This window comes from Oryx dammah, unplaced genomic scaffold (genome assembly GCF_014754425.2).
Source record: "Oryx dammah isolate SB20612 unplaced genomic scaffold, SCBI_Odam_1.1 HiC_scaffold_15, whole genome shotgun sequence".
Classification (NCBI taxonomy): Eukaryota; Metazoa; Chordata; class Mammalia; order Artiodactyla; family Bovidae; genus Oryx; species Oryx dammah.
The window spans coordinates 45,983,882-45,999,449 of NW_024070199.1; the positions used below are offsets into that span (position 1 = coordinate 45,983,882).

The window sequence follows — 15,568 nt, forward strand, 5'->3', positions numbered from 1 at the left end:
GCCTACCGCCACGTCCCGTCTGGACTGTGGACCCTCCCCCTGCTGCTATCATCATAGATACTTGGCTTGTGAGGTCGGAAGTCATCTTGGATTTGAACTCCAGAGGATAGGGAAGTTTCAGAGGGTCAGGGGCTCCCCAGGGTGAGGCTCGGGGCCTGCCCTCCAGTGGGCAGGCATGGGGTCAGCGAGGGGCCCCGCCGAGGGCCCAGGGCCACCTCTGTGGGCTTGGCCGTGCTGCTTACCTATTGACTTCTGCCTTCGCATCGTACCTCGAGGGAGGCCCAGGAACGGGCCCTTCGGGCTTCCGGGGACGGTGGGCGTCATCACGGCGATGCCCTGGCGTTCGTACACAGACTGTAAACCAGAGAGCCGAGTGAGATGTGGCTGACCAGCCTAGTCCGTGGCTGGCAGACATGGAGCGATGGCCTTGGAGCCCTGCCACCTGGCTTCCCCCAGCTGTCCTGGGAGCACCTGCGCATCCAGGACCCAGAAAGGGGCCTCCCTTGCCCTCAGAACCCTGGTGGGCCCTGCCCGGTGGAGCCAAGGTCTGCCTGACGTCGACTAAGCATGAGCAGGGCCAAGACGCGTGTCCTGGAGGAAAGAGCATCCGGTGCTGGGTGGTGGGCATTGGACCCCGGCCACATCCGCCTCCGAGGGCAGCAGACGGCAGCAGCCGTGGTGGAGGGCCCGCAGAGCACAGTGCAGAGCGTGTGAGCATGTGGGACCCGCGGAAGCCTTCTCCCCCGGCCCGGGAGGAGCCCGGCACGCCCTTCCTTTGTGCGGGGAGTAGATCCCCTGGCCAGCCCCCACCCCGCCTGCCACTTCTGGACTGCAAAGCCGAGGTTGCTGGCCAGCCCCTACCTGGAGGCATTGGAGGGCGACCTAGGGCACAGATGGATTAGAGCCCAAAGGACACCTGGGCGCGAGCTTTAAGGGGTCTGCTCCTCTGAGACCCTGCCTCACCGGGCTCTGAGCCTCTGCCCTGCCAGCCCTGCTCTATTGCTGGGTGCTGGGCTTGGAGTCTCTGGGACAGGGTGGGTGTGGGGCTACCATGAAGGGTAGTCGCCCCCGGAGTGCCTGAGATGGGGGGCAGCGTGAACACCCCGTTACCGTTAACGTATATCACAGAAAACCAGCACATCAAATTAACGGCGCTCGTGGGTGTTACTAAGAAAGGTGACAGAAAGTGCAAGTGTACGCCGCTCAGTCGTGTCCGACTGTCTGCGACCCCATAGACTGTAGCCCACCAGCCTCCTCTCTCCATGAGATTCTCCAGGCAAGAATACTGGAGTGGGTGGCCATGCCCTCCTCCAGGGAATTTTCCCAACCCAGGGATCGAACCCAGGTCTCCATTATCACAGGCAGACTCTTTGCCATCTGAGGTGTGCCTGTTAGGCATTATTAAGAAAAGGCAAGGTTAAACAGAGTGAGTCAGTCTTAAGCGGAGTCAGAGAAAATACTTAAGTGTCACGGACAGTGCTCAGCTCTGGCCACAGGCTCAAAGCTGGGGGTGCAGAGGGCCGTGTCTGGGACCTGAGAGGAGCAGCCTGCTGGGCTCAGCTGGTGGCCTGTGGTCTCTGCCACGGCCCAGGCAGGACTCGGCCCCTGGGACCCATGGGGGCCTGAGACCTCGGAGAGGCAGGGTCCCCCGTGTGTGCTAGGACTCAGCTTGCCACGAGGGTGCGGTTGGGCTTCTTCCACCTGGAGGCTTGCTTTGCTCCCAGTGTCCCGTGGGAGGACCCTCAGTGCCAAGGGACGGGTCCATGGTGAGTGCAGTCCTCTGCTACTGGTCTGCCCTGGACTGGGGTGCCCGCCTGGTGCGCTCAGATCAGGGCTCCAGGTGTGGAGGCTGGGGAGGGTGACCCGGCACCGCGCGGTCTGCCCACAACCACCTGCGGCCCCTCCCCGGCCCCGCCACTCACGTTCATGTCCGAGACGGAGGGGAAGCACCGGCTGGTGGGCCGCTGCTTGATGGTGGCCACCCTGGACTCCAACGCCACACTCTCGGCAGCCCGGGATGGCCTGGAGGCTGGGACGATCTCCTCGGGTTTATCTGCAACAGGAACAGGACCGTCAGGATGGGCATGAGTGACTGAGGCCCCAAAGCACAATGGGGCAGGGGGCTGTTAGCAAAGTGCCCACGTGCCTTTTGCGTTTGAAGAAAGCTTTTCTCGTGCAAGTGGTATGGAGCACGCATGCCTCAGCCACAAGCATGGACACCGACAGAACCTGGCACTCCGTCCCGCATGTGGACCGGAGGGAGAGGAGCCCCTCCCAACAGCAACGCAGCCCTCAAGGCCCTGGGACTTGAAGGTATTGCTTTGTTCATACTCGCGCTGTTCATTCCAGGAGGTGGGAGCTAGGTCAACGTTGTGAATTTCTTTCTAAGAGCTCAGAGGCGTGGCTCCTCTCTAAACGCAGTTGCTAGGGTCTCAGGACCCAGCACCCAAGGATGGAGGTGACTGGGCAGTGTGGGTGTAGGCAGGGGTGGGGCTGGGGAGCGGAGACAGCTCCCCAACTCAGGAGCCAGTGGAAGTCTGGGCTTTGCTGAGTGTGTGTGGGGTCCCCCTCCCCCCAGAAGGTGGACCTTCTCAGTGGCTTGTGAATAAGCAAGTTAAAGATCAGTTATTAGTGATGTTTACAGCTTAAGAAATTATTTGAAAATGTAAATTTAAACGTTTTTTTTGGGGGGGGGACCCGGCAACTGCACTCAGGCACCAGCGTCTGGAAGGGGACCCTGGTTTGCTCAGACGGAGGCGCCCCTGGGGAGCAGGAAGCTAGTGTGAGGAGGGCCTGGTGGGACCCCGTGAGGCACTGCACTCCCCTCGCAGCCCCAGAGCGTTCTGTCCATGGCCTGAGGTCTTCTCTGAACTGAACCCAAGCCCCTTCTGGGGTCCTGTGACGCCCCACGAAGCTCGTGCCATCAGAAAGGCCCAGGCTTCTGGGGTCTTGGCAGACCCCAAGCTGCGAGGGCAGCGTTGAGAGTCACAGGACTGGCACCCTGGTGCCTGGTTTAAGCTGCTGCAGCAGCTGCCTTTAGCAGAGGCCGTCCAGGAGGAGCTCGGCCCCTGGAAGAGTTGCCCCAGACCCCCAGTAAGAAGCGCCCGCGGGGGCCAGCCCACCACCAACAGGCAGGATGCTGGCTTCTTGGGACCACATCCTGGACCAGGGCCAGGGCCCCACAGTGCCAGCGCACCTGGCCCGCAAAGGCAGAGGGGTTCAGGCGGTGGCAGCATGAGGGGACCCCCACCGATCCTGCTTGCCCTGGGACCCGCAGCTCTCCCAGCCTTTCCCCCATGGCTGTGTGGGACATAGTAAGTGTCCGCCCTTTGGGAGTCGGTTGGAAGCACCCGTGTCCGGTGGGGAACCCCCAGCCGCGGTCGCCGGGCTCTTGCCCGCCCGCGTTCCTGGGGCCGGGAGCCCTCTTGCCGCGCGGCCCTGCGCCCACCCCCGTCCCAGCAGTGCACCTCCTCCGCGAAGCCGGCGCCCTCGGGCCTGGGCCGGGGTTCTCTCCGGGTGGGGCCCTCACTGTTGCTGTGCTGTGCTCCCCCACCTCCTGCCCCTCCGGCTGTGGGACGCGGGGTCCTCGGGTGACCCCCTTGGCAGGCCTGTGATGACCGCAGGTCCCCCCGGCCCATCCCCGGAATCCAGGCCCCTCACGCTGGCTGCTGGCCTTGTTTCTGCTGGGGTGCAGCTCTTTCTCCAGGGATGGCAGGGGTCAGGGCTGGCTCCCGCACAGGGATGTCCATCCACGGGTCTGGTCATCTCCTTGGGCCCAGCCTTAGCTTCAGCCCATGCAGCTCAGGTACGCTGCCCTTCCCCCGGGGGAGGGGATGCCCCCGTTAGGGCAAGGCCAAGTGGCTGCAGCCTGCAAGGCCTCCCATGGGGGCTCCAGAGCAGGACGGAGCTCCTGACGTAGTCAGAGTTACACAGCTGGGTCTTTGAGACCTCCTGTCCCTAGCGGGACCCCGCAAATCCATGTCTGGGGTTTGCCCAGCTCACAGGGCCGGTCCACCCCACTGAGCAGGCTGGCACTCGAGCCAGGATCCTCATAGGCCCGGACCAAGCCGGAGGACACTGTGGTCTTGGGGTCCCAGGCGTGTGGCAGGCACTCCCAAAAGCCCTCAACGGTGGGTGTGTGCAGGGGAGGCAAAGGCGACCCTGGTGGGACTTCGGGGCACCTTCATGCCACTTCTCATCTTAACAAGGCCCGGACTGTCCTGATCCTGCAGACCGAACAGCTGAGGAGCAGACGCCTTTCGTGCTGCTGGAACTCCAGGACCGGGGGGAGCTCGCCAAGCCCTGGCCGAGAGAGGAAATCCGGGCTTGCCGGCGGCACTGCCGGCCTGATCAGGCTGACTGAGACGCCAGCATCGTGCTCACCACACCACGTCCGGATGGGCGGTTTGGGGGTGCATTTGGGGGCGTATCCCTGGATCCACAGTGGCCCCGAAGCGGACAGTCCCGGCCTTTGTGTAAACCTTTGCCCTCTGGTCTCCACATACCCTACGCATTCTTTGGAGCTGGGACACACGAGAGCACCTTGTTCTGCGGGGGTTGTGTTGGGGGCTGTCATTGTTTCTCAGTGGGGGTGGGTTAGTGCGGTTTCTTCAGTTCAGACGCAGAGGGCAGCCCTGGGGCACGCCCCCCACCCCGGGGCCTTGTCTCAAGCCGGCGCGGCCCCCGCGGTACAGGCCTTCTTCACTGGCACACGAAGGCTTTTCAGGAACGCTGCGAGACCGGGTTTTTGTTCCTGCTTCTAGGCTCACGAGGATTATTCTGCTTCGTTTACACAAGCCTGGGATTGGGTCTCTGTCGGTGCTGAGATTAGTGAGTCCAGCCCTGAGGCCTTACAGTGAAGCACTCCGAGGCCGAAGGCCACCCTGACGACAAGGCTGGAAAAATGTCAAGTCTTCAGAAACAAGCTAGGAATAAGCTGATGGAAAAACCCCGGAAGTGACCCTGTATTTTAACTTTCTAAGCAAACATACGGCGTGGTGCCCACTGTCCACAGGCTGCACATTCCTGGGCGGGGGGTGGATGTCAAGCATGGAGGGGGCAGGCCGCAGGCCCCCGTCTCTCTTGGGGACCAGAGCATGAGTGGGGTCCTCCTGCCTGACTCCGGAGCCCGTAGGCGTGAGCACTGCCCCAAGCACAGGTCGAGTCACCCGCGCGCCCGAGGCCTCCTGCTGGGGAAGCCCCAGGTTGTTCAGCAGACGTCACTGGCACGGTCTGCAGGAGGGAGGCGTCGAATCGAGGGGTGGAATGACCCCCCCAAGCTGGGGCAAGGAGGGGACACCGAGGCCAGGCTGACACCGTGCACCGGAGGCCGAGTCTCCCCCGGGGGAAACGGGGCGCCTACCCTCCGCAGACCACCCCATCCTTGGACCCCCATCTGTCCGGGGCCACATTCTGGGCTGGATCCAGCACCCCCGCTCCTCAGAACTATTGGGAGAGCGACCCCCGCTGCTCCAGAAACGCCTGGCACGGCTGAGATTCGGACTCCCAGATCCTACGGTGATTCGGGCGGTCGCTTCACGAAATGTGTCCTACTCTTGGGGACGTCCCGGAAGCCTGTCCCTCCTTGTGAGCTTGAACAGGGGGTCCTGCCGGCCCCCTGGGGGCTGCCAGCCTCTCCATGTCTCGGGTGAGAAGGCACCCACAGGGTCTCCTCCACGACACGGTGCCCAAGGAAGCTAAGCGCTGACAGCGCCAGATGGCACAGACCAGCCGCTCCTGGGGAGGCGGCAGCTGTCGGCCAGCCGCCCATCTCTTTAATCTTCCCAGGGGAGGATGTGTGGGAGTGCCGGGGGTGGGGCGGGGTGCCCTGGCCCCCGCAGGCCCAGAGGCAGCGGTGAAGCTGGGCCCTCTCCTCTGGCCCGGCTTCTGCTTGGAGCTGCCCCGGCCCAGTGTGGTCCTCACGGTGGTCCTGGCTCCCCCCCAGCGACCATGCAGACAACCTCTGGGGACGAAGCAGGTGCTCGGGAGATTCCTCGGTGACTAGGCGGGGCATCTAAGCTCAAACTCAAATTCGCTTTCAACTCTCTCCACTGGGCAGAGGAAGGTGGGCCCCTCTCCAGGAGTCCTGCCTGTCCTCTGTGTGACTGCCCCGGCCCAGGCGGGCCATGCGGGCCACATGTCTATACTTGTCCTCTTGTTGCAGTCCAGGCTGTTTGGCCACTGGGGGCCCTGGGGTGGGCGGGGCAGGCCGCACGTGCCCCCCAGTCTGGGCCAGCCCTAGTCTGAGCTGCTCCTCCTGGCAGCAGCCTTCCCTGCCAGCCCGATGATGGCCATGGGGCTCCCGCAGCCCACGTGCGGGGCCTCTTCTGGAAGGCGCAGTGGGCAGAAACAGCGGTTCTCAGAGGGTAAGGTGAGCCCAGGGAACTTCCTGTGCCCTGGGCATCTGCCCTACGGTCAAGAGGGTGATAGAGCCTGGAAAGCCCACTGGGAGTCTCCGAGCAGGGGGTGGGGGGTGGGGCGGAGGCCCAGGACTGCTGCCGAGAGAGGCTGTTGGGGTCAGCCTGCCTTGGGAGACTGTGGGTGAGAGAGGTGCGTCCTGGTGCTCCTGGACCCGAGACCCCAGGTGTGGTCCCTCCGGACTCCAAGGACCAACCCCTGCCCCCACCGTCTTGGTGTCATGTCTTGGTGGCAGTGTCTGGGCCTGCGAGAGGGTCCCTTCCTTCCTCTGCACTGGCAAGTCTCCAGCGACCAGGTCAGAAACACCTGGCCTGTGGGGACTGATGGCAAGGGGCACGTCCAGGGGGGCCTGGCTGCTGGGGGCGGGAGGGGCTGCTCACAGAGCGGAGGCTGGGTCCTCTGCACCACTGCCAGCCGTGGGCAGGGATCGGTGTGGCCTGGCAGTGCCCCTCTCCTCCAGTTCCAGAGTAGCCTTCCTGCCTGTGGAGAGTGAGCTCCCTGGAAAGCAGGTGTTTTCTGGGCATTAAGGGGCAGCGGTCCCTGCCCACGGCAAAGGGCAGTCAGTGATCCATTTGCCAAGGGTCCTGCTAGCCCGCACCCGGACCACCAGCCTGCAGGAAGGCCTCCCAGTCCCAACCCAGGCAGGCCCCGCTGGACGACGGGGGACACGTTGATGACATGGACACGACTCGGGGAGACGCAGACACGCTGGGCGACCACAGACGGGAGAGGCGGGGCAGACGACACACTGAGACGGGACGCGTCCCGGACTGGGCCTCCCCCAGAGGACCCCGAGCAGGGAGAAGACAGTACAGGCAGTACAGGTCTCGACACACTCTGGACATCGAGTGAGGGCCACGGGGTGGTGGTGGGGCTTGCCCCTTACCCTTCTTCTTCCGGACGGAGGCTTGCAAACAGAAAGGGGAGTGTGAGTCCCAGGGCGGCGGGGGTGGGGGCAGCGATTCCCGGGGCCCAGGTCGGGCTCCCTCGCTGAGGGCCTGACGACCGCCCACCCGACCATGGGGGCCTGTGGTCCGAGGCAGATGCAGGCGAGTGAGGGGGCATGGTCCACTCTCCTGGGACCTGGGGGCCTGACCTGTCTGCGAAGGACAAGGGGATCTCCTCTCACAGCTCTTGGCCACCCTCCCCCCCCGGCCGCAGTGGGCGTCAGACGCTGACAGCTCTCAGGAAGGACCCTCAGCCCTGGGCTGACACAGCTGGAGCCCCCTGAGAGGCGACCTGCCTGTGGGTCCTCCTGGGGGAGTCCTCGTGGCAAATGCCACCCGACTTTAGGGAAGCTCACGTGGACAGTCACACTGCTGTCCCTCTAGGGGGGATGGGCCAGGCCTGGGGTGCAGGGGGTAGTTTCTGGAGAGTCTTGTTTGGACAGACAAGGTGTGGTCCAGAAGGGGCTGGAGGAAGGGGGCTCTGGTGGGGCTGGAAGGCCCCACGGCAGGGCTGCTGGTTTCTAGAACACCTAGGCCTTCAACCCAGCTGCAGGTCTAGCCCCAGGATGTGGCGATGGGCAAGGGGTGCTCACAGGGGCCGGCCTGGGCCCCAGGAGACCCTGACAGAGGAGCCGCAAAGGGGGAGAGGAGCCGCTGTGTCCTTCTGCATGAAAGGGCGGAAGGGTTTCCCCTTTAAGGGTGGGGGCCAGTCGGAGCCCCCGGAGACTCCCAGACCAGCGAGGGTGCTCAGACCTCGCCCCTGGGACGGGCTGGGCCTGCAGGGGCGGGCTCCTGGGCTCAGGGCTGGTTTAGTCCTCCTGGAACCTGCCCCGTGCCAAGTCACAGATGCTACCCTTCTTCCCTGCCCGCTGAGCCCTCTCAACCAAGTGAGCCTTCAGCCCCTGGCTGCTCCTGCGTGGTCAGAGCAGCCTCCTCGGGGACGTGTCCATGGGCCGTGGTGTCTGACCCGGGGGGGGGTCCCTGACCCTCCAGGATGGCAGCTCGCCAGCACCAGGTGCCACCCCCGTCATGAGCCACGCAGCTGCTAGGCCCAGGGCCCATGTGGCTCTGCACGCCCTCCCCAGGCCACGCCCCGGGGCCCAGCGGACACAGCCCTCAGTCCCTTCTGGTCCTCTCGAGAAGGCCCCAGCAAGCCCCGTCCCCTGGCCTGCAGCCCGCCAGCCCACTGCTGTCTGCACCCGCCCCTGGGGCCACGGCCTTCTGGATTGAGCCACGTGCGAGAGGAAAGATCTCGCGGGCACCCTAGACCGCAGGGGTCTGCTTACCTTTATCCACTAGTGAGAGGCCCAAAAATTCAAAACAAAACAATGTTAGACGAACCAAGAGAGAGGAGGCCCAATGGCGAAGCTCCCCCGAGCCCAGGAGGGACGCAGGGGGCCAGCGCGGGAGACCGCGCTCAGGGAGGCTTCCGGACATCCTCCCGGGTGCTGGGGCCGGGAGGGGGGCAAGCGGGCAAGCGGGGGGGCCATGCACAGGCTGGGGCTCTGCGAGGCCAGCCCGTGGGCACACCAGGCGCTGGGCCGGGGCAGGCGGGAGCCGGCACTTACCGAGCTCCTCCAGCTCCGAGGTCATGGACTTGGAGCGCAGGGTGAGGGCCGTGGTCGGAGCTCGCTTTGGAGGCGGAGGAGCTGGGGGGGCAGGCGGGAGAGACGGAGGTGAGAGCCTGGCCCCAGGATGCTGCCCTCGCTCGCCCTTCCAGAAGGGTCAGGAGGGCCCTGACGTGCTGGGACAGGGCCCTGGGGCGGCGAGCCGGCGGGAGTCAGAGGAAATGCTGGAAGTTCTCACACGCGCCTCCAGCCTCCTAAGGGGGTGCTCTGGCCTGCTCCTGGCCGCCCTCTGTAGGCCTCCCTCAGGCCCGTGTCCCCCAGCTGTGACTGCCCTTGGGGAGGCGGGGTGGGCCCTCTGCCTTCCCCGGGCCCAGGCTGTGAGCTGCTACAGTGGCCGATGCAAGTGTTTGGAGTGGGAGCCCCAGGCCCCCGTCCGTCTGCTGAGCACAGCCGAGCCTGAGGCCGGGGCGGCCCTTACCTCCTAAGCACCTTTCCTACTGGTTTCCTGCTCTCAGTGGGGCACTGGGAGCCCCACGGAGGGCGAGTGATGGGGCCCATGAGGCAGGAGGCAGGAAGACGGCCCCCCGCCCCGCTCCCCGAGTCCCTTGGGCAGGCTGGGGGGCGGGGGCGGGGGCGGGCACCTTTCTTCCGGGCGGTGTCATCCGGGTCCAGACTCCTGGTCACCGTGACCACCTTGAGGACCAGGTGGTTCCCTCCCTGGCGGATCATGGTCACGACCTGCCGGTGGCCGACCTTGACGACGTTCTCGTTGTTCACCTGCGAGGAGAGGAGGCGGGCGGTGAGTGCTGGGGAGCACGGCGCCCGGCGGAGGGGTCGCACACGGGCGGGCCCCGTGGGAGCAAGGGGGGTCCTTGGGGAGACTGGGAGGCCGAGGCCGGGCTTCCAGCCGGGTGCTGGCCAGGGCTGCTTCCCAGGAATGAACGTCCCTGCAGCTGCTGGGGGACAAGACTAACTCCTGGGTGGCCTGAACCTCGGAGGCGTCCACCCGGGCAGCCCCAGGAGCAGCTGCTGGGCAGCCAGCTTTGTGCCGAAGCCCAGCACAGGCTCCCTGCGTGGCAGGCCTTCCACTTGCATGGTTAGGAGGGAACGGGACACTTAGCTGCCTCGTCCCTTGCCCGGACACCCCCATTCCCTCTGGGCACTCCCTCCTTCCTCCTCTCTGGTCCAGAGGCCAGAAAAGACAGGAAGCTTGGCTGGGGAGGCGCTAAGGCTGATGGCTCACTCTGTTACTCGGAGGGACAGCCGCTCCTGGGACCCTGACTCAAGGGTCACCAGGACCACCTCGGCCAACACGCCGTCCATCAGAGCCCCTTCGGCCAGGAGCTCCTGGTGCCGTCACAGCCTGTTCATGTCCTCTGACCCCCATCCATCCCTACTGGGACAGCGTTTGTGGCATGAAGGCACACAGGACCCCAGCGACGTCCGGTGGGCCGGTAAGGCCTGAGCCCCCCGCCCTCCACCTCTCCCGAGTCGACCGCCCTCCACCTCTCCCAAGCCCACCACTGACAGGAAGGCGGGCCCAGCTCAGAGAGGGGGGCCGAGCTGCCCCTGAGCTACCTCCCCTGATCGCCAGGGCTCCACGGCTCCAGCCCGGCCCCCTCCCTCACACCCCCGGCACCGACATGCCACCCAGGTGGGCTCTGTCCCCTGCTACCCCCTCCCCCACAGCTCCTGGTGTGAGCAATGGGCATGGAGGGTGAAGCCTGTGACCACTCTGAGCACTGCCCAGGTGATCGAGGAATAAGAAGCACCCAACACCCCGCGCCCCCTGCGACTGCCTGGCCCCGTTTTGCTCTACTTCTCGGCCTGCTGTGGATTCCTTAAACGCGGTCAGTGCAGCGGGGCCATAGGTTCACCAGCGTGGTGCGTCTTTACAGGTGCAACAGACACCCTAGGTGTCTCTACCGTCTGAGCCGCCATGGAATCTGCAAAAACACACTGGATGGGCTTAATAGCAGAATGGATATGACAGAGAAAAGCATGACCTTCAAGACAGAAATAGAACTTATCCAATATGAAGAGAGAGGAGATTTTCAAAAGTGAACACAGTGTTAAGGACTTGTGGGACACCATAAGCAGACCCAAGATGATGAGAATCAGAGGCCCAGAAGGGGAGAAGTCACGAGTCCTAGGAGAGGGAGAAAGAGAAAAAAAACGACGGCTTAACAGTTCCCCAACTGGGTGAAGGACATTAATACAGATTCAAGAAGCCCAGTGATTCCCAAAAAGGATAAATATAAAGAAAAGTCAGGCCTAGGCACGTTATAGTCAATCCGCTAAAAGCTAAAGATAACACGAAATCTTATTAAAGCAGGCAGAGGAAGGCACATTGCTCACACAGGAACTGTGCGGACCTCACATCGGAAACTAGAGACAAGAAGAGCCTGGAACAGCATTTTAAACCTGTAAAAAAATAACTGTCAGCCTAGAACTCTGTAACCACTTGGAAATACAAAGAACAGGGGCGAAATAAAGACCGTTGTAAATAAATGATAAGTTATTGCCAGAGAAGTTGTTGCCAGCAGGCGTGCACTACAAACAAAGGCAAGGGAAGTTCTCGAAGCTGGAGGGAAAGGACAATGAATCTTCAGAAGGCATGAAGATACCAGAAATGGTCAGTGCAGCTCAGTCGTGTCCGACTCTCTGCGACCCCATCAACCGCAGCACGCCAGGCCTCCCTGTCCATCACCATCTCCCGGAGTTCACTCAGACTCACGTCCATCGAGTCCGTGATGCCATCCAGCCATCTCATCCTGGGTCGTCCCCTTCTCCTCCTGCCCCCAATCTCTCCCAGCATCAGAGTCTTTTCCAATGAGTCAACTCTTCGCATGAGGTGTCCAAAGTACTGGAGCTTCAGCTTTAGCATCATTCCTTCCAAAGAAATCCCAGGGCTGATCTCCTTCAGAATGGACTGGTTGGATCTCCTTGGGAGAGTGAAAAAGTTGGCTTAAAGCTCAACATTCAGAAAACGAAGATCATGGCATCTGGTCCCATCACTTCATGGGAAATAGATGGGGAAACAGGGGAAACAGTGTCAGACTTTATTCTTTTGGGCTCCAAAATCACTGCAGATGGTGACTGCAGCCATGAAATTAAAAGACACTTACTCCTTGGAAGAAAAGTTATGACCAACCTAGATAGGATATTCAAAAGCAGAGACATTACTTTGCCGACTAAGGTCCGTCTAGTCAAGGCTATGGTTTTTCCTGTGGTCATGTGTGGATGTGAGAGTTGGACTGTGAAGAAATGATAAATGCCTGGCAAAACAGGAAAGATGATTTTACCCTTATTAAACAGAGACGACTGTTTTAGGCAGAAACGATCCTGTTCTGTGGGGCTCCTAATGTGGGTAAATGTGCGTGGGACAGCTGCAGTGGGACTGAGGCAGATACACATATCAGGTTGTCAAGTTTGTATGCTTTGTGTGAAGTGTGCACCATGAATTCTGAGCGGATGGAAAAAGTTAAGGATGTACATTGCAATCCTGGAGCCACCACTGAAGAGAGTGGAAAGAGATAGAGCTAAAAGCAGATAAAACAGAGTTTTAAAAGTAGTCAAATAATCCAAAATAAAGCGGAGAAGAGAGGAGAGCTGAAGAGAAGCAGAAGGCAAGCCGGGATGCCTATGCGGAACAGCACCAGAAATTAATGTGATGAGACTCCAGGTAAAAAGCAGACATTGTTTTTTAAAAAAAAACACACACCATGAAAAAGAAGGGCCCAAATATGCTGTGGGCGCACTCAACACAAATTGAAAGGAAATAAATGGAAAAAAATTCCCATAGATGGAGTGGCTATGTTACTATCTCACAAAGTAGACTTCATCCACTTTGAAAAGTGTTTTGGCAACTCCTCAAAAAGTTAAACACAGAGCTTATGATACGATCCAGAAACTCCAGGCCTTGTATATGCCCAAGAGAACTGAAAACACAATCACACAAGTACCTGCACACAGAAGTTCATAACCGCACTATTCACAGCAGCCAAATGGGCTGGAGGAATGAGCCCCTCGGTGGGCAAGAGAGTCCTCTTTGGAGTGACACAGCATTCCCAAATTAGGCTGGCGATGATGGCTGCACAACTCTGAATATGCTAAAATCCACTGGACTGTGTAATTCAAGAGGTTGAAATTTTATGGTATGTAATTTATATATCAACAAAGCTGGGGAAAAAAACAGACTTAAGGAAGAAAGCATTTCCAGAAATAAAGACAGATAGTTCCTAATGATACAAGAGGTCATTCACAAGGAGGACGTAACAGGCATAAACGTTTATGCACCTAGTAACAGAGCCTCAGTGTGCTGCTGCTGCTGCTGCTGCTAAGTCACGTCAGTCGTGTCCGACTCTGTGCGACCCCGTAGACGGCAGCCCACCAGGCTCCTCCGTCCCTGGGATTCTCCAGGCAAGAACACTGGAGTGGGCTGCCATTGCTTTCTCCAATGCATGAAAGTGAAAAGTGAAAGTGAAGTCGCTCAGTCGTGTCCGACTCCTAGCGATGCCCTGGACCACAGCCTACCAAGCTCTTCCGTCCGTGGGATTTTCCAGGCAAGAGTACTGGAGTGGGTTGCCATTGCCCTCTCTGCTCAGTATAATGAAGCCCAATTTGACAGAATTAAAGAAACAGGCAGCTCTTCAAACATAGTAGGAAACTTTAATACCCTTTTCTCAAACTGATGAAACAGACAAAAACGGTTAAAAAGACTGCCCCCCACCCCCAGATAGAGAACCTTGGGAGATATTTTCTTGGTCCAGGTTTTCTGGACTTTGCTGATGTGCCTTGGTGGGAGTCTGTTTTCATCTCTCATATTGGGTACTCACAAATCCCTTTCCATCAAGAACTTGCACCCCTCCATTCTAGAACGTTTCCTTCAATTATTTCCCAAACATTTCTTTCATTTTCTCTTTGAGGTACCTTTATTTAGCACACACTGGACCTTCTAAATTATCTTTCCAACTTTCCACGTCATTCTCTTTCTGGAAGATTCTTTTTCAATTTATTTTTCAATCTATCAAAATGTTCATATCTGCTATAATATTTTTTAATTTCAAGAGCTCTTTTGTTCTCTGTTACTTTATAAAAGAGCATTTTGTTCTTAAAAGATGCAATATCTTTTATCTCACAGATCATATTAATAACGTCTTTTCATGATCTTATTCTCCTTGCATAATCTGTTTCCTCTTTTTCTTCCCTTCTCAATATATTTGTTTGGGGCTTTGTCTTTCACATTAATTGTCTTTCACATTTCACCAATGTCTGGTGCTCCTTGACAGGAAACTCATATTTAAGGGTACACCCACCCCCCACCCCGCCAAAGGCCTGACTTCTATCCTAGCCAGTTACTTTGTGAATACTGACAAACTGATCCTAAACTTTACATGAAAAGGCAAAAGACCCAAAATAGCTAATGCAGTACTGAAGAAGCACAAAGTCAGGTGCCTGACATTGCCTGACTTCAAGTCTTACTATAAAACTTCACCAATCAAGTACTGGTCAAAGAACAGACAAACAGATCCACGGAATAGAATAGAGAGCCCAGAAATAGACCCACACAAATGCAGTAACTGATCTTTGACAAAGGCGCAAAGGCAATTCAGTGGACAAAAGATTGTCTTTTCAACAATGGTGCTAGAACAATGGGACGCCCACATGCAAAAAAAGAAAAAAAAAATCTAGACACAGACCTTACCTTACCCCTTTTACAAAAATTAACCTCAGAAGTGTCACAGACCTAAACGTAAAACACAAAAATTATAAAACTTCTGGAAAATAATGTAAAAGAAAATCTAGGTGACCTTGAATTTAGCAATGCCTTCTTAGATAAGACACTAAAAGCACTATCCGTGAAAGGAAGAATTGATAAACAAGACCTCATTAAAACGAAAAACTGCAAAATACACTGTGAAGAGAGAAAGGCAAACCACCAACGGGGAGGGAATTTTTGCAAAACACACGTCAGATAAAGGACTGGCATCCAAAATACACAGAGAACTCTTAGAGAACCCAAATAAAAACCAGGCAAAATATCCGGACATCTCCCCAAAGAAGATACACAGATGATCAATATCATATGTCACTGCCTGTCGCTCAGCCCTGTCCGACTCCTTGCGACCCCATGGACTGCAGCCCTCCAGGCTCCTCAATCCATGGGATTCTCCAGGCAAGAACACTGGAGTGGGCTGCCACTTCCTTCTCCAATAATATGTCATTAGGGAAATGCAAATTGAAACAACATGAGATACGAGTCTACACCTACCTGAATGGCCAAAGTCCAGGACCCCGACACCACCAAATACTGGCAAGGATGTGAAGCGACAGGAACTCTCATTGCTGGTCTAAGTGCTGAAAGGTACAGCCATTCGGTAGACAGTTCGGTGGTGATTTAGAAAACCAAACATACCACTACCGTATGACCCAGCAGTCAGGCTCCTTGGTGACCAGTCACCCAAATAAGCTGAAGTTCCTGCCCACACAAGACCCTGGACGAAGACATTTACAGCAGCTTTATTCACAGACGCCAAAACTTACACACCACCAAGAAGTCTTTCAGTAGGTGAGCGGATAAATAAACTGGCACCTCCTGACAATGGACAGTTACCCAGCGATAAAAAGAAACGG

The 15,568-nt window shown here is 58.5% G+C and overlaps 1 protein-coding gene across 1 annotated transcript in view; it reads right to left on the minus strand.

Annotated features, from left to right (window-relative positions):
- Positions 1-15,568, minus strand: part of SHANK2 (SH3 and multiple ankyrin repeat domains 2) — a 527,407-nt gene that overhangs the window by 15,888 nt on the left and 495,951 nt on the right. Inside the window, exons 17-20 of the mRNA XM_040255275.1 lie at positions 9,574-9,709; positions 8,933-9,013; positions 1,923-2,053; positions 243-354 (exon numbers count right to left, since the gene is read on the minus strand). Of these exons, the coding sequence (XP_040111209.1) occupies positions 243-354; positions 1,923-2,053; positions 8,933-9,013; positions 9,574-9,709 (460 nt within the window). The remainder of the gene's footprint in view (positions 1-242; positions 355-1,922; positions 2,054-8,932; positions 9,014-9,573; positions 9,710-15,568) is intronic.